The sequence below is a fragment of the Hyaena hyaena genome, unplaced genomic scaffold (assembly GCF_003009895.1).
Source record: "Hyaena hyaena isolate Hyena2069 unplaced genomic scaffold, ASM300989v1 scaffold_858, whole genome shotgun sequence".
NCBI lineage: Eukaryota > Metazoa > Chordata > Mammalia > Carnivora > Hyaenidae > Hyaena > Hyaena hyaena.
The window spans coordinates 341,031-364,999 of record NW_024081484.1 but is presented as its reverse complement, the minus strand read 5'-3'; the positions used below and the strand labels follow the sequence as shown (position 1 = coordinate 364,999).

Below are 23,969 nucleotides of genomic sequence, written 5' to 3'. Positions count from 1 at the left end.
ATGTTTTCAGCCAAATGCCAAGTTATCTTCAGAAATGTTTTCTGCCCACGTGGATCGCGCCGACGCTACTTACGAAGGGACTCAGAAGCACGCACCCAGGGCGATTGGTCGCCCCTCCGGGAATAAACTGGCACCTCTAGAAATAAAGCTCTGCAGCCAATGCGGCGCCACGGCCCGCGGGATTGGCGGCCGCGGCCGTGACGTAGCCTGGGCGGGCCGAGTCGGTTTGCGACAGAGGCCGCGGGTCCCGGCCGGGGGAGCGAGGAGGGGTCCGCAGCGCAGCGCTCCGCCCGCCAGCCGGTTCGCCGCCAGCCCGCAGGGGTTCTCTCGTCCCCGCGCGTCTCGCGCGCGCTGCGGAGCCGCGGCACCGGGACCCGCGGGCGTGCTAACCTGACACCGGCAGACCCCGCGCGGCCAGGACGCCCCAGCGCGAGGGCTGCAGGGGACGCGGAGGTTTGGCCTGCGGGCGCGGGGCGTTTCCTGGGAGGGTGGCCAATCTGTGCGGGGCCGAGGCGGGATTTTCTCTTCCGCTGGCTCGGCCCGGGCCGAGTGTGCTGCGGAGAGGGGCGCGAGAGCTGCGGAAAGCAGGACCGTGCACGGCTAGTTGCAACCCTTGAGAGGGGATCCGAGTTGCTCGGGCCGCGACCTGAAGCTGCAGCGCTGCGGGAGAGGTCCGCGGGGGCGCTCGGCTCGGGCAACTTCACTTCTCCCGCCGCTCGCGAGCTGGAGGGGTGGAGAGGCGCCGGGGGTTTGGAGAAGGGCTTGTAATGAATTCTCAGGACCACCGCCTCCTCGCGCGTGGAGGTATTGGTGCTCCCCAGGATATTTAGAAAGCTGGGGAAACTACCGCGTAAAGAAATGGGGGAGGGGGGTGAGGGGCGGGAATCGTGGGTAGCCCCGGGAGCGCGGGGCCGCCGGTCTGCTTTGCCAGCCGCAGCGTCCGGCGGGGCCGAGCGCCGAGATTTGGGGAAGTGGGAGCTGCCCGCGCGGGGCGTCCCGGGGAGAGTCGGCCACGCGGTGTTTGTTTCCTTTCACTTCCTGCAGCGGCGGCTCGCGATGAGGAGGGGAGCGGGCCCAGGGCGGAGCGGCCTCGTCCCCCGGGCCTGAGCGCCCACCCGCTGCGGCCGCGGGGACGTCCCCGAGCCACCTGGGCTTTCGGCCATGGGCGCTCGGTGAATAGGCGGCGTGGGGAGCCGAGGACCTGCCGCTTCGGGAGGTAATGCTGGCCCAGTTTTGAGTGGCCCGGGGAGAGTGAAGAAACCCTAAAATGGAGGACTTTACGACCAGGACCTACGGCACCAGTGGCCTGGACAACAGACCTCTGTTCGGAGAGACGTCGGCCAAGGTGAGCGCGGACCCGGATTCCAGGGTTGTGGGTTTGTGTGTCTGTGTGTCTGCGCTCCCGCCCAGAGTCCTGGTTGCGGCCCCTGAAAGCACTTGTGGGTACAAAGAGCTGGTTCCTCGGTCTTGCTTCCTTCTTAAGATGTTTGCCCTGCCGCTCGGCTCCTTTTTGGGGTTAGGGTTGGCCCGGAGCTCTGAAAGCAGGGCTGGGGCGGGGGTGGGGTGGGGTGGGTAGGGTGGCGGGAGTGGAGGAAAGTTGAGAAAGTTCTGGGTTGTTAGGGGCCCTTCAGGGGAGTGCGGAAGCTTCTCTCCGGAGGGAAAGTGGGCTCGAGTGCTAATCTCTGAGAGGCTTCAGGTGTCAGACCAAAGCTTCCGCCGAGGTGCTTCTGATTAGTATTTATCTGGAGCCATTAAGGGTTTACACCGAGGCTGCCAAGCAAAGAAAAAGAGGCATAGCTTTCTTTGATGGCCTTCCATTCCTGGAAGGGAAGGGATCAAAGGGTCTCTGGCCCTAAACAAGCTATAGTGTCTTATTTTAGCCCTCTCAAAAGGATAATGCCTTCTTACAAGCTTTATCATGTGATGCTCTGGGCCAGTAGTTGAAGAGAGCTCTTTTCCTGTCTTCAGCTGTAACTTTCATTTTGGCAAGATTAGCCTGTGGTGTTTTTTTTTTCTTTCTTTTTTTTCTTTTTTTCCACCTAGAAAGTGATCTTGGTAACCTTTGACTCCTGACAAAGTCCTTTCAGGCCTCTCAGAAAGGAGGGCACATGTGGAGTCCGTAGCTTCTTGGGTTTCTCGGCTTTGGGGGACACCTCTAACACAACGGATTGGAAACTGGTACACCCGGCAGTGTGGGGCATGGTCTTGAATTTGGGCCGCCAGCCTGCTACAGGACAACTACTTAATTTTGTAAACTCTGTGTGGATGATGTCCTTGTTTTCTTAAAGTATCGTAACAAGAAAATGTTTTCAGCTTAATCTCTAGAAAGATGCACCTTGTTTGTTTGGGGGCTTTGCATAATCCCTGCCCACATTGCTTGTGGTTTGAGAAGCACGGTTCTAGTCTACTAGATGTTCCTGTTTCTGATACAGTTACTGAGCGTTATGTGACAGGCCCAGGCCCTGGGGGTCCAAGGAACATAGGTGAGGGAAATATGTAAACCAATGTGATACACTGGATCTGTGTTATGACAGGGCTTAAGGGGGGTGTGTTGGGGGTACACAGGAGAAACTGGTCACTGCTGGGGAAGCTTTGGCACGATCTTGGATGGCTTCTCCATTCAGACTTTCTGGTAGCCTTGGGCTTTCAGATCTGAATGCCCCTAAATTGAGGTTTAACAAGAAGAGGATTTGAGGCCTGGAGAGTGGAGACAGCAGCCTGCCTCTTGAAGGTCTTGGACCCAGGGCACCTGACCGTCCAGCTGTTCCAAGAGCTAAGAGGTTCACTGTCTGCCTTGCCTGCCTGGGTGCACCGGTTGGGGTTCTGGGTGATAGAGACTTCTGATCCCCTTTAAGCCCCACAGCCCCTGAATACTGAGGTGGATGATTTGGTAATGGACTTGATTTATAGACACGCTGAGACATAGTGATATTTTCTGACTTGCTTGGGCCCTAAAGAGTTAATGACTCTAAGTTTCCTATTGCCTGTGATCAATTTGAAACCCATCCATCCAAGAACTTTTCAAAATGTTTAACTGTCTGTTTCATAATTATTCAATCCAAGAGTATATGGGCCTGGCATTATTTAGGCAGCTTTGGGCATTATAACAGAAGATTTGGCTATTCAGAGACAGCGTTAAGAATAAGATATAATTGGGGTGCCTGGGTGACTTGGTCACTTAAGCATCTTACTTCAGCTCAGGTCATGATCTCACCGTTCAGAGTTCAAGCCCCACATTGGGCTCTGTGCTGACAGCTCAGAGCCTGCAGCCTGTTTCAGGTTCTGTCTGTCTTTCTGTCTGTCTGTCTCTCTGCCCTTCCCTTGCTGGTGCTGTTTCTCTCTCTCTCTCTCTCTCTCAAAAACAGCTAAATGTTAGAAATTTTTTTCTTAAAAATAAGATGTAATTCCAGATAACAGAAGTGCTCCCTTTAGCTCCCTCCATGAGGCTGACAGAATAATTGGAAATAGAGAAGTTACACAGGACTGAGAAAGAGACCAGTGGTCTGAAGATGGGAGAAAACCTCGTGCCTTTTTCCCCCCAATCAGCAGAAAAGTGTTATTTCTTTTAAGGACAACAATGAAACCATATCCAAGGTCTTAACTTACAGGTAGAAGCCGAAGTGGCCATCTATTTTTATTTATTTATTTTAATGTATATTTATTTTTGAGAGGGAGAGATGGCGAGACGCAGAATCTGAAGCAGACTCCAGGTTCCGAGCTATCACCACAGAGGCTGACGTCGGGCTTGACCTCCCGAACCCCGGGATATGACCTGAGCCGAAGTTGGATGCTTAACCAACTGAGCCACCCAGGCGTCCCCAAAGTGGCTATTTAAGCATTAGCTATTGAGGTGTAAGACACACATTCAGGGGAAATGCTTCGCCATCTGAAGCTTTTATCAGACTTTGCATAATCGACAGCTGAGCTCTGCTGGTGCCTGGATGTGGTTGAGGGAGGCGTATCTGTGCATCACGTGTCTTCTAAATTGAGATGTCAGGTGTGAAGAGGGAGAGTTCTGTGTCTTTAACGACAGCAGATGATTTTATTGGAGCATCTGAAGCGGGCAAGGCACAGGAGCTGGGCGGGACAAGTTGCCGTGGAGCCGTTCCCATGGAGGACAGTCAGGGCCAGAGCGGGCTGGGCTCCTGCAGACCCTGAGAAGAGCCTTCACGGCCCCTCCATGGAGGCATTGCCAGCTTGCTCTCTGTCAGATGCTAGGAAACTGGACACAAAAGCCACTTAACAGTGAAACTTCATACACTACAAGTTCTGAGGAGAAAATCCAGAAAGAGGAAAGCCTACTTCCTGTCATCGTGTGATAGAGCCCCTGAGCTTTCAGTAATCATGTTTGCTATACAGTAGCTGACCATGTATAGCCTCTCAATTTTAAATCAAGAAAGGACGAGAGCTTTAGGTCCTGTCTTTGACTTTAAGGCAAAGATGGCTGAAAGCCCACAGAACAGAGCAACATCTCTAGGGAAGTTGTGTGTCCTCGGCGCCAGGCACCCTGCTGGCCATCCCGCTTTCCCTTGCCGGTCACCCAGTTCCTTCATGCGGTGGGCAGTGTTACTTGTGTTTTAGAACTCAGGAAACCAAACACAAAGCAGGCTTGTTCAGTCACGCTACTAGCTCTTGCCTGGTAATGTTTTAACGACTTGGTTTCATGAGTTGAATAGGATAGTAAATGGTAAATTAGGCAATCTGTGCTACATAATTAAAAAAAAATTTTTTTTTGTAATTTTGTTTATTTTGACAGCACATGCCTGTAAGTAGTAGGGGAGGGGCAGAGAGGGAGAGAGAATCCCAAGGAGGCTCCATGCTGTCAGTGCAGAGCCTGACGCGGAGCTCAAACTCCCGAACTGTGAGATTATGACCTGAGCCCGTATCAAGAGTCAGACGCTTAACTGACTGAGCCACCCAGGAGCCCCTGTGCTACATATTTGAAAAGCACTATGGACATTCACATACCAGTTTCCCATTCACAGGAAACAGAAGGAGTTTCCCCAAAGTCACAGAGTAAGTGACAGCTACTGAAATCTATAGAAAGATCTGTAACCCAGTGGGACTTGAGCAGCTCTTTTGGGCAGTCTCTGAAGGAACTTTTGTCTTCACCTGTACGGGATGCACATACTTACTTCATTTACCAAACTTGAAACTTGCTCAGTGTTCAGGATGATGCTTAGGTGCCCTCTCAGATGGAGCCACGGAGGGAAGGCCGAAGTGAAACCGTTGTGTCTCTACCTTGATAGTGAAGGGAAAATAGACAAAAACAGGAAAGCTGTTTATCTTGTTAGAAACCTGTCATTCCTTTGGAATTACATACTGCTAGGTGGGGTAGCTTTTGAATCCTGGTCAGGATGCTGTTTTCCTCTATTTTTATCCATTCCCAAGTTCTGGGATATAGTTATATATTTTCTTTAGAGTGAAAAACAAATGTGACACAGTTACCTGGCTGATAGACCTGGGATTTCCAAGCCTGTGCTCTAGCTTAGCATTTTCTAAAGGAGACCTGTCCAGTAGAAATAAAGTGTGAGCCTCCTCTATGATTTTAAATGTCCTAGTAACCATACTAAAGTATAATCAGGTAAAATTAATTTTAATACATCTTATTTAATTTCTTATCAGAAATACATTTGAGGGGTGCCTGGGTGGCTTAATCGGTTAAGTGTCAGATTTTGACTGAGGTCATGATCTCGCAGTTTGTGAGTTTGAGGGCCGCATCGGGCTCTGTGCTGACAGCTCAGAGCCTGGGGCCTGCTTCTGATTCTGAATCTCTTTCTCTTTCTACCCCTCCCCCACTCATTCTCTCTCCCTTCCTCTCTCCAAAATAAACCAACAATTAAATTAAACTTTATTTTTTTTATTTTTTAAAGATTTTTTATGGTTTATTTTACTTTTGAGACAGAGAGAGAGACAGAGCATGAGGAGGGAGGGGCAGAGAGAGAGGGGGACACAGAATCTGAAACAGGATCCAGGCTCTGAGCTGTCAGCACAGAGCCTGACGCGGGGCTCGAACCCATGAACTGTGAGATCTGACCTGAGCCGAAGTTGGACGCTTAGCCGACTGAGCCACTCAGGCGCCCCTTTTAAAAAAAGTACATTTGAGGGGCACCTGGGTGGCTCAGTCAGTTAAGCGTCTGACTTCACCTCAGGTCATGATCTTGCAGTTCATAAGTTCCAGCTCTACGTCGGGCTCTGTGCTGAAAGCTTGGAGCCTGGAGCCTGCTTTGGATTCTGTGTCTCCCTTTTTCTCTGCCCCTCCCCTGCTCTCTCTCTCTCTCTGTCTCTCTCAAAAATAAATAAACGTAAAAAAAAAAAAAAAGGATTTTTGAGGGGTGCCTGGATGGCTCAGTTCGGTTAAGCTGCTGACTCTTGGTTTCCACTCAGGTCATGATCTCCCAGTTTGTGAGTTCAAGCTCCACGTCAGGCTCCTTGTGGACAGTGCAGAGCCTGCTTGGGATTCTCTCTCTCTGCCCCTTACCTGCTCACTCTCTTTGTCTTTCTCAAAATAAATAAACTGAAAATATATTTGAATGTACAATCAATATAAAAAACAGATCTATTTTTACATTTCTAGACTAGGCCTTTGAAATCCAGCATGTATTTTTCACTTTGAGCCCATGTCCGTTTGTGCTGGCCACATTCCACGTGCTCAGTGACCACAAACAGCTAGTGCTACCTTATTGGACAGCACGGTTCTGAAGCAGTTGCCCTCTTCGTGACGGTGGTTCCATAGTCATTATCACAAAATATTTTTCTTTCCTGGGGGACTTCTCAGAACCTTTTAATATGGTAATTTTCTCTGGGACTCTGACTGGAGGTGATAAGTAGTACTTCGGGACTGTTGGTGACGTGGCTTTTTAGAAGTGGCATGAGGTGTTATGTATGGCGTTCTTACCTCCCCCTTGGGAGCTTTCATGAGACCAGTTTTTACAGGACACTCTTTGGTAAATACTACTATGTGAAGCTTCGTCCTTTGTTCCTTCCTTCCCTCCTAAGGTATGAGCTAAAACCTGGAGAAATACCCCCTTTCTTGTGCAGGGCAGCCTTTATTATTATTATTATTATTTTAATTTAAGAAGTTATTAAGTTAATTAATTTTGAGAGCGCACACACACGAGCAGGGTAGGGGCAGAGAGAGAGAATACCAGGCAGGCCCTGGGGTGTCACGCTGTCTGCACTGTCCTGAGCTCCACCTCAGGAACCTTGACATCGTGACCTGAGCTGAAATCAATAGTCCGATGCTTAACCGACTGGGCCTTACAGGAGCCCCTCCAGGACTGCCTTTAAAAGTATGCCTTAGGACAACATCATTGGGGTATCTTTCTATGTAATTGTAATGGAGGGGTGTTACGTTGCTCTCAGGCCTTTGAGTCAGTCTTCCCTGGTTTGCTGGCTGCCTGCCCAATCATCCGAAATCCATGTGTTCCATTCCAGATAGGTAAATCCAAGATGCAGATGGTTGTCTCTGGGGAGAAGGCAAACCAGTAGCTCCTAGTTAGAGCAAACGGGAAATTCTGCTCCTGGTAGAATATCGTATAAACCACCTTCTAGACCAGCCTATTCTGTTGATTTGTCACTGTGATTCATCTTCTAAGGGGGGTGGTGATGGTGGTTGGATGTTCTAGAAGAAAGTGAGTGGCTTTGGCCAAGGTGCATACATTGAACCCTGATGATCAGGAGGTGGGGAGCTCTGTGTAGAGGACAAGTCACTGGGCCCTGAGACTCAGATCTTTCGTTCCAAAGGCAAGAGTTACGTGTACAAAAAGCATCCTCTGTTCTTTTTCTGTTAAAAAAAAAAACAAAACACCAAACAAACAAAATCGATGGGGGTGGGAGGAACGTCTTTTTATGACCTGTACTCCAATTAAAGCAATTCAGGCTTGGGGCATGTGGCTTCTGCAATTTATAGTGTAAAATGAGAGTGCTACTTGGTGTTTTTTTTTTTTTTTGGGAGGGTGGGTTTAAAGGTTGCTGCTTAATTAAGAACAAAGCTGTGATTAAGATAGTTGTGTCTGCTTGCTGTCCCTCCCCCTGCCTAGAACCCTCAAGTCTTTACTCTGAGGGGTACAGGCTTCTAGCTGCTTTGCTCTTGACACGGCTTCTGGGTGAACGTTGCAGCACAACTCCTGTCTCCCTCAGTGGAGAGCTCGTAGCCCAAGGGACCAGATCAGCTGCCCCCTGGCCTCTCAGCCTACCTGACAAACCCCTTTGGTTTGCGGTTTCTTGTGCTGGAGACTGTTCAGGGTGATCCGTGCCTTTGCTTTTTGTCTTTCCTACCATAATGAAGTTGCTCTGTCCCATCCTCAGACCAGATGATGGGGGATCCTTGGCAGTTGGGCTCTGGCATATGTAACTTAAGAAAGTCCCTCAGTGGATGCTGGTTTGTAGAGAGGGCTGGAATCTCTGGCCCTTACCCAAGCTGTGTGGACACTCAGTGCAGGCTTGCGCCTCTCCACCGACTTTTGCCTTTTGCTGCTTCCTGCTTTGGGCAAATGCCATTTACCTTTCCCGTGGCGTTGCCGCTGAACCCTGAAATCACACTGGTGATGTACAGTAAGCCTGTCTCTGGGTCACTGGGTTTGAAGCAGAGAAAGTTGTGTTACGAGGAGGGCAGCCCAACAAGGTGAGGCGAGCATGGCAAAATCTGAGTTGCCCTGTTGAGCCTAGAAACATGACTAGCAAAGTAAGTGGCATTTATAGCAGGACGTGGGTGGGCCTTGAAATTTAGCAAAGGGGTCTGGAAACTTCTTGCGGTTCTTTTTTTTTTTAATTTTTTAATGCTTTATTTATTTCTGAGAGAGAGAGAGAGGCAGCGTGAGCAGGGAAGGGTCAGAGAGAGAGGGAGACACAGAATCTGAAGCAGGCTCCAGGCTCTGAGCTGTCAGCACAGAGCCCGATGCGGGGCTCGAACCCACGAATTGTGGGATCATGACCTGAGCCGAAGTCGGATGCCCAACCGACTGAGCCACCCAGACGCCCTGTAACTTCTTGCAGGTCTTGTGGGCTGTCCTCAGAGTCCTGGTGCCAGCCGGGGGCTCCTGGTGTGTTACATGTTAACCTGGTGTCTGACACGGTTCTGCAAGACAGACATCACCTGGTTTCCCACCCCTGGTGTCTGTAATTAACCTCAGGAAAAAGAATGAAAGGACAGGGTTAATAATTCTTGCAGGGTGGTGAAGGAATGTGTCTGTGTGCAGCCCCTGAGGTTACTGTGGAGGGAGAGCCTCTTAAAGGTTTAACTGAGTAAAGAGAAACTTGTTCTCCAGGCTCAGCGCCCTCTGTTCTCCACATATCTGAATCCTGCTCCGTCTGAGTCTCTGCCTCAGAGCCTTTCTTAAAACCCAGCTGGCATCCATGCTGCCCTTAAAGGAGGTCAGAGGTGCCCCCTGGAACTTAATAACTCCTTGTGTTGTCTGGGATTTGTTTGCATCGTGCCTTCCTGACCCGAGTGTAAGCTCCTTGAGGGATAGCCAGCTGCCTCATTTCTCCAGCTGCTCCGGCGCGGGGCACAATGCCTTACCTGATTCTTGGAAGTTACGTATGCTAAGATGTAAGTGAAAATTGAGCATCATTAGAAGGGTGACCCATATTCTTGGGACCTACTGGGTGATAGCAGAAGAAGGGGCTGGTGTTCAGAAACCTGGAACACTGGACCGCAGAACAGGAAATGGTGTTTCAGGCTCTCGTGCAGTTCGAGTCCTTATGTGAGCCTCTCCTTGCTGAGCTTCAGCCGAGGGGCAGGTAGGAGACTTCACACAGTATTGTACGAAAACTGGAAACCAAGATTGGCCTCTAAGAGGGCTGTCCCATCTGCTGAGGTGTCCTCTCCATAGATGTGATTTTTGCAGGTGTGTGGTGATAGGCTGGGTCTACTGAAATGAGTCCTTTTTTTCTTATGGCCAGTCTCTAGGCCATGTATATGTATGATCATAGTATGTATTTGTATATATCAAGTTTATTTTGAGAGCATGTATGCATGAGAGAGAGGGACAGAGGGGGAGAGAGAATCTCAAGCAGGCTCTGTGCTGTCAGCGTGGGGCTCACTGCGGGGCTGCATCTCATGACCTGTGAGAGCATGACCAGAGCTGAAATCAGGAGTGGGATACTTAACCGACGGAGCTGCCCGGGTGCCCCTCTAATAATTTTTTGAGCTGTTTTAAGATCAAGTGGGTTGACAGATTTGCGTGTCCCTGTGGGAATGATGAAATGCATTTGAAATTGGGGCTGACTTAGAAATTGGGGCCAGGATATGGGCTTTCTCCATTCCCGCTCCTCTCTGAAGACCCAGCATTTCATTTGTAAGATAGCTCATTAGATGTAGAAATAATACTAAGGCCATATTAGCAGCTGTTTACTGACTCTGGTAAATGTCACTCTGTTCTAGGGGCTTTACATATATTGTCTCCAAATCCTTACGGCAACTCTCTACATGTTCGCCCCCTGTGCAGATATGGCAATTTAGTCCTAAAATTTGAGTGACTCTAAGGTTACACAGGCTGGCATATGGCAGAAGCATAAATCTGTCTGGTCCTTCAGACTCCTAACCTCATGCACTCTGCCTCCTGTGCTGAAGGTCATGGCACATAAAAATAAGGTGTTTCCTGTGAGTACCAACCCTAGAGATTATTTTGCCCCTTAAGCTTGTGGAGGAGGGTTTTCTGGTTTTACTGTTAATCAGATTTTCCTAAGTGGTGCTTCATGAAATTAATACATTTCAAGTGCATTTATCTGCGAGAAAGAATCTGGTGGGATGGATATACAAAAATACTCACAAATGAAAAATGCTTCAAAATACCAATCTGTGAAACAAGGGAAACATGCTGTCTGTGCAGGGTACTTTATCCAAATAGAGATGAGGTGGGGTGGGGGAGTTGGTACACCCATTTGTGAGAGTTGTGGGTGTGACGGTTGTAAAGGGTGGGCGTGTCTGCATTCTGATAAATCCTGTCTCACGCTGCCTCTGCTCCTGGCCCCGTTCAAAGTCCCTTGTGTCTCTGGGAAGCCTGAGCAGTGGCATCTATTACCTAGATTTTGCCAGCGAGGTAAGGTGTCCTCTGGCTTTCCACCCTGTGGATGCCGCCCCAAGGTTTGCCTCAGATCACAGTGTGAGGGGGCTTCCTACTGAGAGCACGTAGCTCTGGGGGAACCAAATGAACCCACTGAAACATGTTAGATTTCCTGCTTCATCTGGGCCCCAACCTCCCACATTTTACGTCCCCTCGGTATGTTTATTCCTATAGAGCTGCCTCTTAAGACCTCTGACTGGGCCATTTCCAGAGCTTTCCTGACAAGAAGTTTTCCACTGTGATTTGGAAGAAATAAAAGGGAAATCATTTCCGAGAATTGGCTACTTATTTATGGTATTGGAACCCTTATGTTCGAGAAATACAAAAACTTTTGACATAGAATTGTAGGATGTGGCTCAAGGGTCTGAATCACTCAGTCTGGTTAACAATGGTAGGAAGTGGTGTCCTTTGGACATTTCAGACGTGCTGAATGGATTGTTTGCTCTTGCCCTCATGCAAGAAGATAATCACTGTTTTCAGTGACGTGAAGCTCTTGTGGGTTATGGAGGATAAGTTCTGAATTTAAAATAGGGTTGAGGCCTTTATTGAAAGGAAGAGCCAAGTGCCGGATGCCTGAAGGAAGAGAAAATTGTAGTCGTGACACCAGATCAGAGGTCTTTTGAGTTTCAGACCTTGAAGCAGGCCTAGGATTTTTGACAGGAGGGGGTGACTGGGAATCCCAAGCAGGACGTCCAGCTGTCTCAGAGGGTTGGGAGCTGGAAAGTAAAGGAAATGGTAAAGGAACTCTGAGCACCATGTGACAGAGGAAAAGCTGGGCTGGGTGGAGAGCCTTGAATGCTGTGCTAGGGACAATGATTATCTTCTGGAGGCTATAGGTTGTTGAGTGCGCATGTATGTATTCTTGTATTCATTTATTAACCAAGTGCCTACTGTAGGTGTGCTACGTACTGGGTAGTGTATCTTTTTTCACGGAACATGTATATACTACACGGAAGATAGAAAGGCATTAAATAATTTCTCTTTCCTTTCCCTTCCTTATTAATTAATTTATTTTTCACTAATTCCCAAGCTGACCTCTGCTTCAGGGCCTTTGCACATGCTGCAGTGGCTTGTTTGCAACACCCTTCTTCCAAATCCTTGCCTGTGTCATTCCTTTTCCTTATAAAGGCCTCTGCTTTGTGTCACATCCTCAGGATTCTTTGACCTTTTTTAAAAAATAGAGCTCCCCCCCCCCCCATCTCCACCCTGGTCATTCTCCATTTGCCCTGTTTGATTTTCTTTCTAAGTTCCTAATAACTTTGCTTGTAAAATGAATGGAGAATGAATGGCCAGCATCAAAGTGGGACACGGTATGGATGGAAGGCTCTTCTGATGTTGGAGGGAATTGACATTTTTGGGCTGGAGATGGACTCCTTGGAGGAGAGATTGAATGTAAAGCTGAAAATGGCGATAATTAATTGAGCCAGGAAATGGGTGCAGGATTAGAGAAGCTGGTCACCTTTTGATCGTCTTCAGGCTGAAAGGAATGGAAATAGGAGGAGGTTTCCTCCTGTTCTTGGCATCTTATTTATTTTTTTTTTTTTTAATATTTTTTATTTATTTCTAGGAGAGAGAGAGAGAGAGAGACAGCGTGAGCAGGGGAGGGTCAGAGGGAGAGGGAGTCACAGACTGAAACAGGCTCCAGGCTCTGAGCTGGCAGTCAGCACAGAGCCCGACGCGGGGCTCGAACCCACGAACCGCGAGATCATGACCTAAGCGAAAGTCGGACGCTTAACCGACTAAGCCACCCAGGAGCCCCAGTTGGCATCTTATTTTTAAAACGATGTCTGCTGATGCACAGGCTTCAAGACAGTGGGATCAGGAAGCTGAGTTGAGATGGACCTGCAAACCACTTTCTGAAGAGAGATAGGGACAGTCGGCTCAGAAGGCTGTGGAAATACAGTGAAGGCTCAGCTGAAAACACAGATTTGCAGTAAACTCAGGTAGTGTGTCTTTGAGCTAATATTTGGGCATCCAGTATGGGTTGGGCACTGTGGTCAGCAGGGGGAAATGACCAGTGCCGCTGCCTGGTTTCCTGGCACCTTACACAGTCAGAAGGTTATTTTCACTCTGGACAGTCACAGCTTCCCAAGCCACATGGCTTGGTTTTGTCTGATTACAGAAAGGTTTTCCTGCCAGTAGGGTGATGCAGGCTGCTGCCAGGGTGCCTGGCTTGAAGAGTGAAGAAGCATGGGGCTTGATTGCAGCCACCCGGCCACGTGGAGTGAGTGGCCCACAGTCTGACTGTGAACAAGAAATATGTGGCCCTCGGGAGATGCACGGTAAACTGATAGGTACGGTTAGGAGTTGAAAGGCTTCACAGCAAGGCTTTGTGCCGGAGCACGGAAACAGTCGAGGGGTTGGGGGCACTCCAGACTGGGTTTTCAGAGCATCAGGAACAGATGAGCAGATCCACTGGGGAGTCTTCCATGCCTGGGAAGCTGCTGGTCAGAAATTGGTAGGGGGGGGGCCCTCAAATTACAGCGTGTAACAGATAGGGAATGGTCTAGTCAGTGGGTGCTCTACAGAGTGTTGCAGGAATACAGATTTGGCTGAAGCAGGTGCTGAAATAACTGAAGTAACTGAGAAGAGGGGGAGGGGAAGAAGTTGACCCGACATTGCCAGGGACATACATTGTAGAGGATGCTTTAGTCTGTTCGGGCTGCCACAGACTCGGGGATTTTATAAACAACAAACCTTTCTTTGTTCCTACCAAGATCAGGTACAAACACAAGCTACAACCTCACATGGCCGAAGGGGCAAGGGAGATCTCTGGAGCCCGTCATAAGGGCGCTAATCCCCTTCCGGAGGGCTCTACCCTCATGGCCTACTTATGTCCCAAAGACCCCACCTCTTAATACTGTCACACTGGGCATTAGCCCGTAGCAGAGGATGTTCCTGAAGTTGCTGACTCCCACCTGGCCCGCAGAGCGGGGAATGCCCTGCATGCACCCTACGGCCCGGCCCAGCGGACCTGGGATGAGTATGCGGGTGACAGTCTCTGTCGGGGACGGTTCAGAGACCGGGGCAGCAGGGGAGGTCCAGGGTGTGGGAGAACTCTGCAGGTCCACAAAGCCGTTGGCTCACATGGGACAGGTTTTGGGGGATGGGATGGCCCACGGGACTTGCAGGGGTGGGTATGAGGACTGATGGGAGAGCATTTAGTGGGAGGGTGGGGGTCTGCTGTGATCTGCGATGGTGTTTGAAAAGGATACGAAGGCGTCACAAAGGGAGAGGCAACGCCAAAAACCGAATTCTCAGTCTTACCCCAACCCTGGGCCCCTGCTGTCTCCCTCCAGGGAGTGGAAGGGCACGTTTCCGTGGCTCTGTCCCTCCAGGGGTTTTCTTGTCTGCAGAGACCTGTTTCCCTTCGCTTCTCCCTGGGAGTGCCGAGCAGCACCGCCAAAGGAACGGTTCCACGGCAGGAGCCGCCGCCGCGCCTCTGACACCGGGGCTTGGTCTTGCCCTGGCGGAAAAGGAGTGACTGGGCTAGTACTCACACAGGGAAACCTAGATAATTCCACGGAACTAATGGAACCTAGCCTGGGAGGCACTAGTAGGCTGTCGTGCTTTTGTGGCTGGCAAAAACCTGACGCTGTCGGCCTGCTGCAGGCCGTTGCTTCCATGCTGTGCAGGCCCCTTCTGGAACGGTGAGGCCGCGTGCTCTTCTGTCTGGGAGCTGGGATTTCCCAGGAGCCAGGCCCCACATGAGTGCCGAAGTGGCCTCTGGTGGTGAGAGGCCCTTTAAGGAGAATGCTCTTGGCCACTTCTCTCCTTAAACCAGTATTCATAGAGCACCAGTGGTGTGCCAGGCTGCACAGAAGACAAGAAGGCTGCGTGCCTTGCCCTAAACTAAATGCCAGCCCTGATCGAGGAGATGGCTGATAGTTTACTGCGATGCAGTAAGCATTGAGCTCTGCAGGGTGAGGGGTCAAATCGGGAGTGTGGCATGTCAGCCACACCACCTCTCACCCCGCAGCTCACTCTTTTGAGAACATTATGCCTTTTGTTTATCTTGTGGGTCAATACAAGACGGTTATGTGTAAAGTGGGTGTGTTTTCTGTGTCGCTGTATTTGCAGAGACCCATGCAACGAACCCTTAGATCCAGAAGTTTGTCTAATGATCCAGTGTGCTTAAGAATTAGCAAGCACTAGTAAACTCTGTTGTGCTTTCCACTTGGTTGTCAGGAGTCCTGGCTAACATTTGAGCTTAAATCAGAAAAGTTTTCTTTGGTTCAGTTTATACGGGTTCATCGTCTAGATTTCCACTCACCAAGCCCCTTTAGAAAATTTGCCTTGCTGTTTTGTTACTTAAATGGGTTGGAGTTTTGTTATAGTAGCCTTAACTCTTATATCCATTTTGGAAGTAGACACAAAATAAGTTGATCTGGAAATGGTAGCATTCCAAACAGTTTAGAACTAGGATGTTTGCAGGTTGCTGAGGGCAAATGCCAGTTTTTGGTTATTTGGGAAGTTACTGCCAGTTTCTTCCCACAGCCATCATTAAACACCTGAGCATTTGCCATAAGTTTGGTGTTCTCTGTCTTGTATCAGGATGCTATTGACTGACCAGGCGAGATTGGGGGCTTCTCTGCTTTTTGATGGCTGGGGAGTAGGCTTTCTACTCTGGCCCGAGGGCAGTCTGAAGCTGATGATCCAGAACCATAAACTGTTAAAGCAGGAAGGGACCAGATATCATGTAGCCCAGTCCTCTGAGAGGGTAGACTCATAGTTAACCAGTGGCAGAATAGAGATGAGAACCTTGGTCTCTATAACTCTTAGACTTCAGAGTCCATATAGATTAGTGTAAGGATTCTTAGACCTTTGGTTTCCATTTTGCTAAGAGCATTGGATAGAGTTGTCCATTACCTGGCTGTATGACTTTGACCGATGAGTCCCATTGAACCTAGTTACTCATTAGTAAATGGAGATTGTGTATTCCTTACATTACAGGGTTACCTTCTGCCATTCCAGGTACAAACCATTGGGATGTATTCCCTTTGTATTCTCCTTCCCTATATCAAAGTTAGATGAAGACTTAACTGTTTTGGGCTCAGGCTGATCCCAGCCCCTTTCCTCAGCTCTAACAAAGCTGGCTCAACTATTGGCTGTATCCATTTGCCATGCTTTTGTTCTCTCCGAGTCCTGGCTAAGTTCCTTCTTCACGGGCCACCTTTTCTGTTTTTTGTTCATCTGCTGGTCGTCTTCCAGGTTTGACCTTCTCTTAGAGAACCTCCCTTCCATTCTCCTTAGTGCCCTCTTGAGCTCTGGATGGCATCAACTTGTGGAGGGTAAAGACCATTTTATATGTTGTTATTTATATCTGGAATATAGTAACTTTTTCATTTTACTGAGATATAACTGAGATGTTTCAGTGAATAAATCACTTAAAAAAAGTTATATATGTAGAATTCCTCACAAAACTATACTCTGTGTTTTCCGTGCTTATATATGTATATGTGATACGCATATAAGGGAAGACTCTGAACTTGTTGCTGAGTCTTTGGGAAGTAGGTCTCAATTCTGTATCCTATCCTCTTCTGCAGGTTAAGGATCAAGGCTGATTCTCATCCTGTCAGGCTTTTGGGGGGAGTGAAAATAAGCAACAGTACAAGGTCTGAAGGAAGATTTGGGAGGGAAGTTTTGGTAGATGGAAATAGGATAATACTAAAACTGGGGAAGAGAGTTTCTGTGAGAAATTAGTATTTCTTTTCCTGTACTTTATTCTGATTTGATGCATATTAGTTTGAAAGCTGCCCTTTGAAATGCTGACTATTTAATTACTTCCTTTTAGTGCTTTCTCTTTGGAGGCTGGGACCTGGGAGAGCTACTAAAGCCTTGAAAAGTAATCTCTGGGCAAAGCGTCTCCACTAGTATTTGAACTTCTCAGTATTCAGAATGGCTTAGATCCTCTCAAATTTTTGTGCAGTTCACCTGAGGATCTTGTTAAAATGCAGATTAATTGTGTAGGTCCTGGGGCAAGGCCCAGGATTCTGCATTTCTCACAGGCCGTCGGGTGAGGCCTGTGCTGCTGGTCTGCAGACCACACTTCGCATAGCAAATTTTAGAAGAGCCTAGAAGTGGGAGGTCTTCCCAAGTTATGTCTGTTGTTTTCTTTGGTGTGGATTCATGGTTACTTTGATGGCAGAAGGCCTGACGCCAAGGCCTTGGCTTGGAGAAAGAGATGCCTATCAGAATGCCCTAAATGGCTCATCCCATTTTGGGGGTGGCCCAAAGCCCGCATCATAACAGAATTACTGATATTCATGAAGATGACTTAGAATTCTATTCAGTGAACTGTCTAGACGGCAAGCAAGCAAGTATTTATTAAAATTTAGATGTATTTTCATGAGGGATTAAAACCATTAGGCTTACACGAATTAAGTTTCACAATGTGAAAAAATCCTTTGAAGGCCACTTGCCACTTGCTGTGTCTGTCTAGACCAGCTGTAGCAGCTCTTCCAGTGAGAAGTGTCAACAGAATCCACTCACCACTTGGCGTTGAATCCCGGCTTCTTCACTTATGAGACTGAGACACTGGGCAGATTCTGTTTCCCGGAGCCACTTAATGCCTCCTGTAAGAGTCCTAATGCCACTTCGTCCCAGGATGTTGTAGAAGATAGTGAAAGCTCTTGGCGTAGTTATTATCCCTTCACTATTATTTTTCCTCCTGCTCTGATCCTAGTTGGCATCTTGCTATTTGTAGATAAGTGATGCTTTTTGGCTGCCTTAAGACAGCTGTTGAGAGATACACAGACTTACGTAAACTTTTGCAAATCCCTGGAACTCCGTGGGAGCAGACATTCTTCTCAAGTAGACCAGAGTTCAGTTAAACCTTTTTCAGAAGGTAAAAACAATGGGGTTCTCATTAAGACGATCTATACAGCTTAGGTTAAGAAACACACGTCTTGCATCTGGAAAGAAGTGATTACTGAGGAGTAATTTTAGCCTCGGTCTCTTTCCTCACAGATAGTTATTGCTGGGCAGGCTTCTCCAGCGGTGGGGTGAGGGGTGAGGGTGTGGCTGTGTAGCCTTTGTCCTACACAACGTGTGAATTGCAGTGGCCTTAGTCTGGAGAGTGTGGTCTGTCCTTGACTAGATCAAACATACCCAGTTTAATGCTTGGCTTTCCTTCACTCTTCCTTCCAGCTTTGGCTGCCTCTTAACTTTAGATTCTTAACTTTTAATGCAGTTAAAATGAAATTAATTAATTAATTAATGCAGTTAACTTGAAAATGGCTGTTCTGCTGTTTCTCGGTGCTTGTTCCTGTGCCCTCCTTCTGTGAGCTTTTGTTTATTGGCTGCTCACCTTCCTTCCCCTGCTGGTCCTTGCTCAGATGTTACCAGAACACTCGTTAAGACAACTGATTTCTCAGTTTCGACTTCTCAGAAATAAGACTACTTGGTATTCTCACTGCCTGAAAATAGTGTTTCCTAATTAGGTCTTAAATTCTTATGACCTTGTTCTGTAAATCTATTATACATGGGGCGCCTGGGTGGCTTAGTCGGTTAAGCGTCCGACTTTCTCTTAGGTCATGATCTCGCGGTTCGTGGGTTCGAGCCCCGCGTCGGGCTCTGTGCTGACTGCCAGCTCAGAGCCTGGAGCCTATTTCAGAGTCTGTGTCTCCCTCTCTCTCTGGCCCTCCCCTGCTCACGCTGTCTCTCTATCTCCTAGAAATAAATAAAAACATTAAAAAAAAAATCTATTATACATGTATTATATATTGCTAAATTAGACGTACTAGTTTTATACGTATGAAATATTTTAGCTTTATAGTTCCTACAGCTGAAACTTTAATCAGTGACCTAGATTTGGGAAATGTGTTAAAAGTTGCTTTTTATTTGCGGTATGACTTTAGGCAAATAATTTAACCACACTCAATGGACCTAAATTTTTATTAACTTATAAAATGAGGATTGAATTCCATGAGAAAATTTTGAAACTATCCTGTGGAATGGTTGGGTGGGCATGGGAATGATGAGAAGGCTCAATGAGTAAGACCCTAGGCTGCACATTCAGTCATATTGTTCTACTTGTGTTATGTATTGAAGGCTTTTGCTACTAAGAAAGTAGGAAAAGCACTGGACTAGGTGGTCTTAGATTGCCTCCAGCCCTGGCACGGTGTGATCCCTGCTAGCAGTAGTATCTCCTTGTAAACGACCTTATAGAAAGACACCTAAGCACTATCACAAATAGGTCCAAACTCATAGCACTCAGTATCATCTGCACTCTGATTCCTGATCCTCTTCACCATGGCTCTGGGCTGGCCATCTCAGTGCTCCTGTCCCTTGGCTTCTGTTCAGACGGTTTCCAGCAGTACATGATATATTTAGAAGCACCCCTTTCCCATTTAGTCCTTCCCAGCCTCCAAAAGACACTAGTGTAAAAATGGTGTGTCCCTTCAAGAAACGCTTTTTTTCCCCCTTAATATTTAATCATCTTTAAGAGGGAGACAGAGTGTGAGCAGGAGAGGGGCAGAGAGAGAGGGAGACACAGAATCCAAAGCAGGCTCCAGGCTCCGAGCTGTCAGCACAGAGCCTCACACAGGGCTCGAACTCATGAATCGTGAGATGGTGACCTGAGCGGAAGTCAGATGCCCAAATGACTGAGCCTCCCAGGCACTCCAAGAAACTTCCAGCTAGTTGCCTTTGTCTTCCTAAAGTACCTTTTCTACAGTGGTGGCTCAGTACACTTTGCCTTTCTGGCAGTAGTGTGTACGTATCAAGCTCAGAGAGAGGCAAGACCTTGGTGTCTCAATTCTAAATCCCCCTAGTGGCTAGCTTTGTACCTTGTTGAAAGTGTCTTGGATCCATCATAGGGCTAAAAAATTCTTTTCTATTTCAGGATCGAATCATCAATTTAGTTGTTGGCAGCTTAACATCCTTATTGATTCTAGTAAGTACCTTTATTTTGTGTCTTCCCCAGGCTCTGCTCTGAACCAAAGTTTTGAAAACTTGAGTATATAACTTGAGTATTGTGGTTGACACTCAAGAAAACAAAACAAACCCCCAAACAAACAAAAAACCTTACAAGGGACCAGTATGTGACCATGTGAAGTGTTGCAGGCATGGTTAAGTTAGTGCTTTTAGTTTTACTACTGCTTGAACACAACTGCAGTGAGCTTGGTGTTATTACTGTAAAATACACAAGGCTAGGTTTTCCACGGTCTGAAGATGGTGTCTTTGTACCACATTTTTATTAAGTCTGAGAATTTTAGTTTGTTTGACTTCTTAATGAAAAGAATGGGTATCATCTTTTATCTGTGGTAGAAACAGAACTCCAGTGTATTAGAAACCTCTGAGTATTCTCCAGAATGTTCAGCAAAAACTATTTTTGGTTTTAACTTTTGTTGGAGTTTTCAAAATAACAAAACAAAGGCTGGAACTTTTCCCAGTGTAATCCTTAATCCTGGAATGTTTAAATGCTTTCTAATTTTTTTGTTAAGAGATTATTTTGAGCTTAGCTAGTTTTCTGTGCTGTGATGTTTTGTGTCCTTTGATGGAGGAGGAATACGAAGTGCTAAGAGAAGTAACACATTGGAACACATTTACAAATACTTTACTATTACCATTCCAGAAGGCAAACCTGGTGGTAGGTACTATGTAATAGGACATTGCTTAAACTCTAGTCTGAGTGTTGGAATTACTCCTAAGGCCTGACACGATTTCTCTTCATACAGGTAACGCTGATCAGTGCTTTTGTTTTCCCTCAACTACCTCCAAAACCGCTGAATATATTTTTTGCTGTCTGCATCTCTTTGAGTTGTATTACTGCCTGCATACTTGTGAGTACTACTGAGAATTTAAACCGAATATCCTTGAGGGCAGATGGCTGCAGTGCCTACCTAGGACAGATTCCCAGCCTTAGGTCTGTAAGAAGGGCTGTGTCTAGTTATCCCCTAAGTGGCCCCACCAAGAATGTTAAGAATTCTCAGTATTAATTGTAGGTATTTTATTTATTCTTGGGATCAGTTTCCTTTTCCCTTAAATCTCAAAGTTGTTAACTTCCTTTCTAAAGGAAAACGTTTCTCCTTTGAAAGTGAGAAACAAAAAACTCCAACAGGAGGAAGGGGAAAAGAGAATCGAGACTTGGGTGGCCAAAGCTTTGGTTTCAGTTTAACTTAAGTCAACTTTCTTCAAAGACTACAACATACAGGGCCCAACAGGTTTTGGAAAGTGCCATTACTGCTCTTAAGGGAAGAGGTACAGCCCTTTGGATTTATTTGATAATTACAAAATTAGCCTGTTTTAATCTCTGTGCTTATCTCCCCCAAATGAAAGTAATTAACCCAAGAATCTCCTGGGAAATCTTAAACCACAGCTGTATCCTTACCACAGGAATGTACAATTTTACCATAAAGATGCTTTTCTTTTACATAAAGAAAGATGGTGATAGGTCCTCATTTGGATATTTGACAAGTGCTTAGTCATTCATTAGTTGACTTGTTTTGTTTCCTATGAGGAGAGGTAGAACCAAAACTATAAATGACACCCTTAAAAACAATAGTTTTGATTCACATGGGGCTTCAATCTTCATAGTGATGTGTTTATCTAACTGACTTACCCTGTTCTACTCCTTTGATCTGAGGAGACTTGGCCCACCCCCTTACGGAGCCTTTAAACAAAGCTACCAGAGATGCTCTTTCCCTCCCAGCCTGATGCCCAGAGTAGTCCAGTTTTGTATAAGTTATTATTTTGAATCAGCAGTCTGACTCTATTCTGTGAATTTAAAAGCTGTCTTCCCTCCCAGTACTGAAAGAGCGCTGTATCTTTTACTCAAATATAATTAAAACAGATCTACAAGGTACAAATTCTTGGATGGCTTGTCAGTAATGGGATGGCTACCAGTTTGAACATAACCAAAGCTGAGAAAGCAGGAATAAGCATAATCTTGGATGTGAATACTCGGTCCTACTAGGAAAAAGAAAAATTACATTCTGGCTGCATGGCTTTAGGAATACAGACTGATGTAAAGACTTCATTGAGGGAGAAAAGTTTATACAGATGAAATCAGTCACGGTGGAAAAAGAGTTAGTTGTATTTAAATTTTTTAATACCAGGACCAGTGACTATTAATTAAACTTTGACTTAATGCTTCTTCTTTTTAGATCTACTGGTATCGACAAGGAGACTTAGAACCGAAATTTAGAAATCTAATTTACTATATCTTATTTTCAATCATCATGTTATGTATATGTGCGAACCTGTACTTCCACGATGTGGGGAAGTGAGGCTGCCCAGGAGAAACACTTACCAGGCCTCTGCGAAGCTGTCTCTTGGACTATGAAGTAAGAGCTGGGGCAGGTGTGCTGAAGATTCTCCTGTGCAAGTCTGATACATGATTTTCATGTTAACTGTAAATCTCAAATTCCCTCTTGCAGGGGAGACATATCCTAGATTGCTTTGTTTTTTTCTTTAAGGAGCCGATGTTGCACTCAAACATTCCAAACCTTAAAGCTCGAACAGCACAAGTGATTTTCACTTTCGAAATTAAAATTTTTTTATAATGTAGGTGCATGGCAAAACGCTATGTAACAATCTTGCATTTTAAGACAAATATTCTTTTATTTCTGTTAAACTGAATATACAATTATTGTTCCCTAGGCAACCAACTTTTTGCTTATAACTACAATTAAATTTCACATTAACAAAACACAGACGGTGAAGACAACTTTGATTGTGAAGATCTAATTACAATAATAAATAAAATAATTTATACAAGTTTTTTTTTTTTTTTTTTTTGTGACTTTTCTATTGGGGTCATGTTCATTAAAGCCCTAGAGGCTAATTTTGACTTAACCTTCTCTAACACAGGAATGACTCTTGATTTCTTTCCTTTGATAACAGAAGCAAATTTTGTGTTTTTAAATTGCCTGAGAGGGAGAAGTTAGGTCGCACCCCACCAGCTAATTCACTAAGTGAAGGGCAGGCTGTGATACCTTCCTCAACTATTTCCTGGGTAATCTGTATAGCAAAACATGTAAGAAACACTCCTGGTATAGGGTAGGCAACTTTCCTTCCTTTGCCATTTAAATTTTACTTCAAAGTGCTAACTTTGTAAACCAACAACAGTGGGTTCTGAAGGGGTGAAAACTCTACTTAGCTTCCGGTGAGCTGTGTTGCTACTCTTCCATATTCCCTTTAAAAGTAATAAAAAACCTGTAGTGAATTTTCTTAATTCTTTTAATGCTTTTCTGTGTACCCAGCCTAAATGAGCTCCCACTGCCAGCAATGGGTAAACCAAAAGTAACCGCCGCACAACCGTCTCTTAGGTCTTTATATGTGTATGCTGGTTAACTTTCAGACTAAGGATACTTATCATTTTTGAGGGTCACTGATAAGCTCTACACCATGTTGACAGGACTTCTCCAAAATATGAAAAAGCCTACTTGAGACTGGATAGAGCCATGTCTGATCTTCAGAGATGAATATTACTGCTTTTAAAACAGAGTAGTTGAGCTTTGGTGATTGTAAACTTTTTTCAGTAGCTGAATGAAATTCCCTGCTGTCATTTAACACTAATCACAGGGATCTATGCAGGTAAGTCCTCCATACTCAATTCACGTACACACTGTCATAAGACTAGACCTCAGATGATCCATTTAAAGGAGGTAAAAAGTCATAGCAGCAACACTGTATGTGGCTTCAGCACTGTAGCTATTTGAAAGCCAGAGGAACGGTAAATTCAGCCTCTCGGGAGTTGCTCCTATTTCTTTGGAGATGTAATTAACAGTGTGGCTTCTTTGCCTGAGCTACCTGTCTCTTAAGAATTACCTAATGACAATTGACCAAATCTTCAACATCCTTGGAGTCTTCTGAAACAGGACTGCCCAAAGATGATCCAATGATATTTGATTCTTCTCGATGATGCTGGAGTATGGGATCTGTAAGAAATTAAGT

General features: G+C 46.3%; 2 protein-coding genes across 10 annotated transcripts in view; one reads left to right on the top strand and one right to left on the bottom strand.

Annotated features, from left to right (window-relative positions):
- The first annotated feature begins 226 nt into the window (after nucleotides 1–226).
- TMEM243 (transmembrane protein 243) lies at nucleotides 227–22,794 on the top strand. Of its 3 annotated transcripts, none has more exons than XM_039219965.1 (5): nucleotides 227–453; nucleotides 1,045–1,345; nucleotides 19,915–19,965; nucleotides 20,750–20,854; nucleotides 22,178–22,794. In XM_039219965.1, the coding sequence occupies exons 2-5, from the start codon at nucleotides 1,268–1,270 to the stop codon at nucleotides 22,298–22,300; spliced, it is 357 nt and encodes a 118-aa protein (XP_039075896.1). In that variant the 5' UTR covers nucleotides 227–453; nucleotides 1,045–1,267; the 3' UTR covers nucleotides 22,301–22,794. The 3 variants fall into 3 exon arrangements, with proteins under 3 accessions (XP_039075896.1, XP_039075897.1, XP_039075895.1); XM_039219966.1 differs by lacking the exon at nucleotides 227–453 and adding an exon at nucleotides 529–671; XM_039219964.1 differs by lacking the exon at nucleotides 227–453 and adding an exon at nucleotides 529–804.
- Nucleotides 22,615–23,969, bottom strand: part of DMTF1 (cyclin D binding myb like transcription factor 1) — a 44,481-nt gene continuing 43,126 nt past the window's right edge. For 6 of the 7 annotated variants that reach the window (XM_039219957.1, XM_039219958.1, XM_039219956.1 and 3 more), the window contains one exon: nucleotides 22,792–23,953. In XM_039219957.1, the coding sequence (XP_039075888.1) occupies nucleotides 23,844–23,953 (110 nt within the window). In that variant the 3' untranslated portion in view covers nucleotides 22,792–23,843. Of the gene's footprint in view, nucleotides 23,954–23,969 lie in introns of all 7 variants that reach the window. The other variant, XM_039219963.1, reaches the window with a different exon arrangement.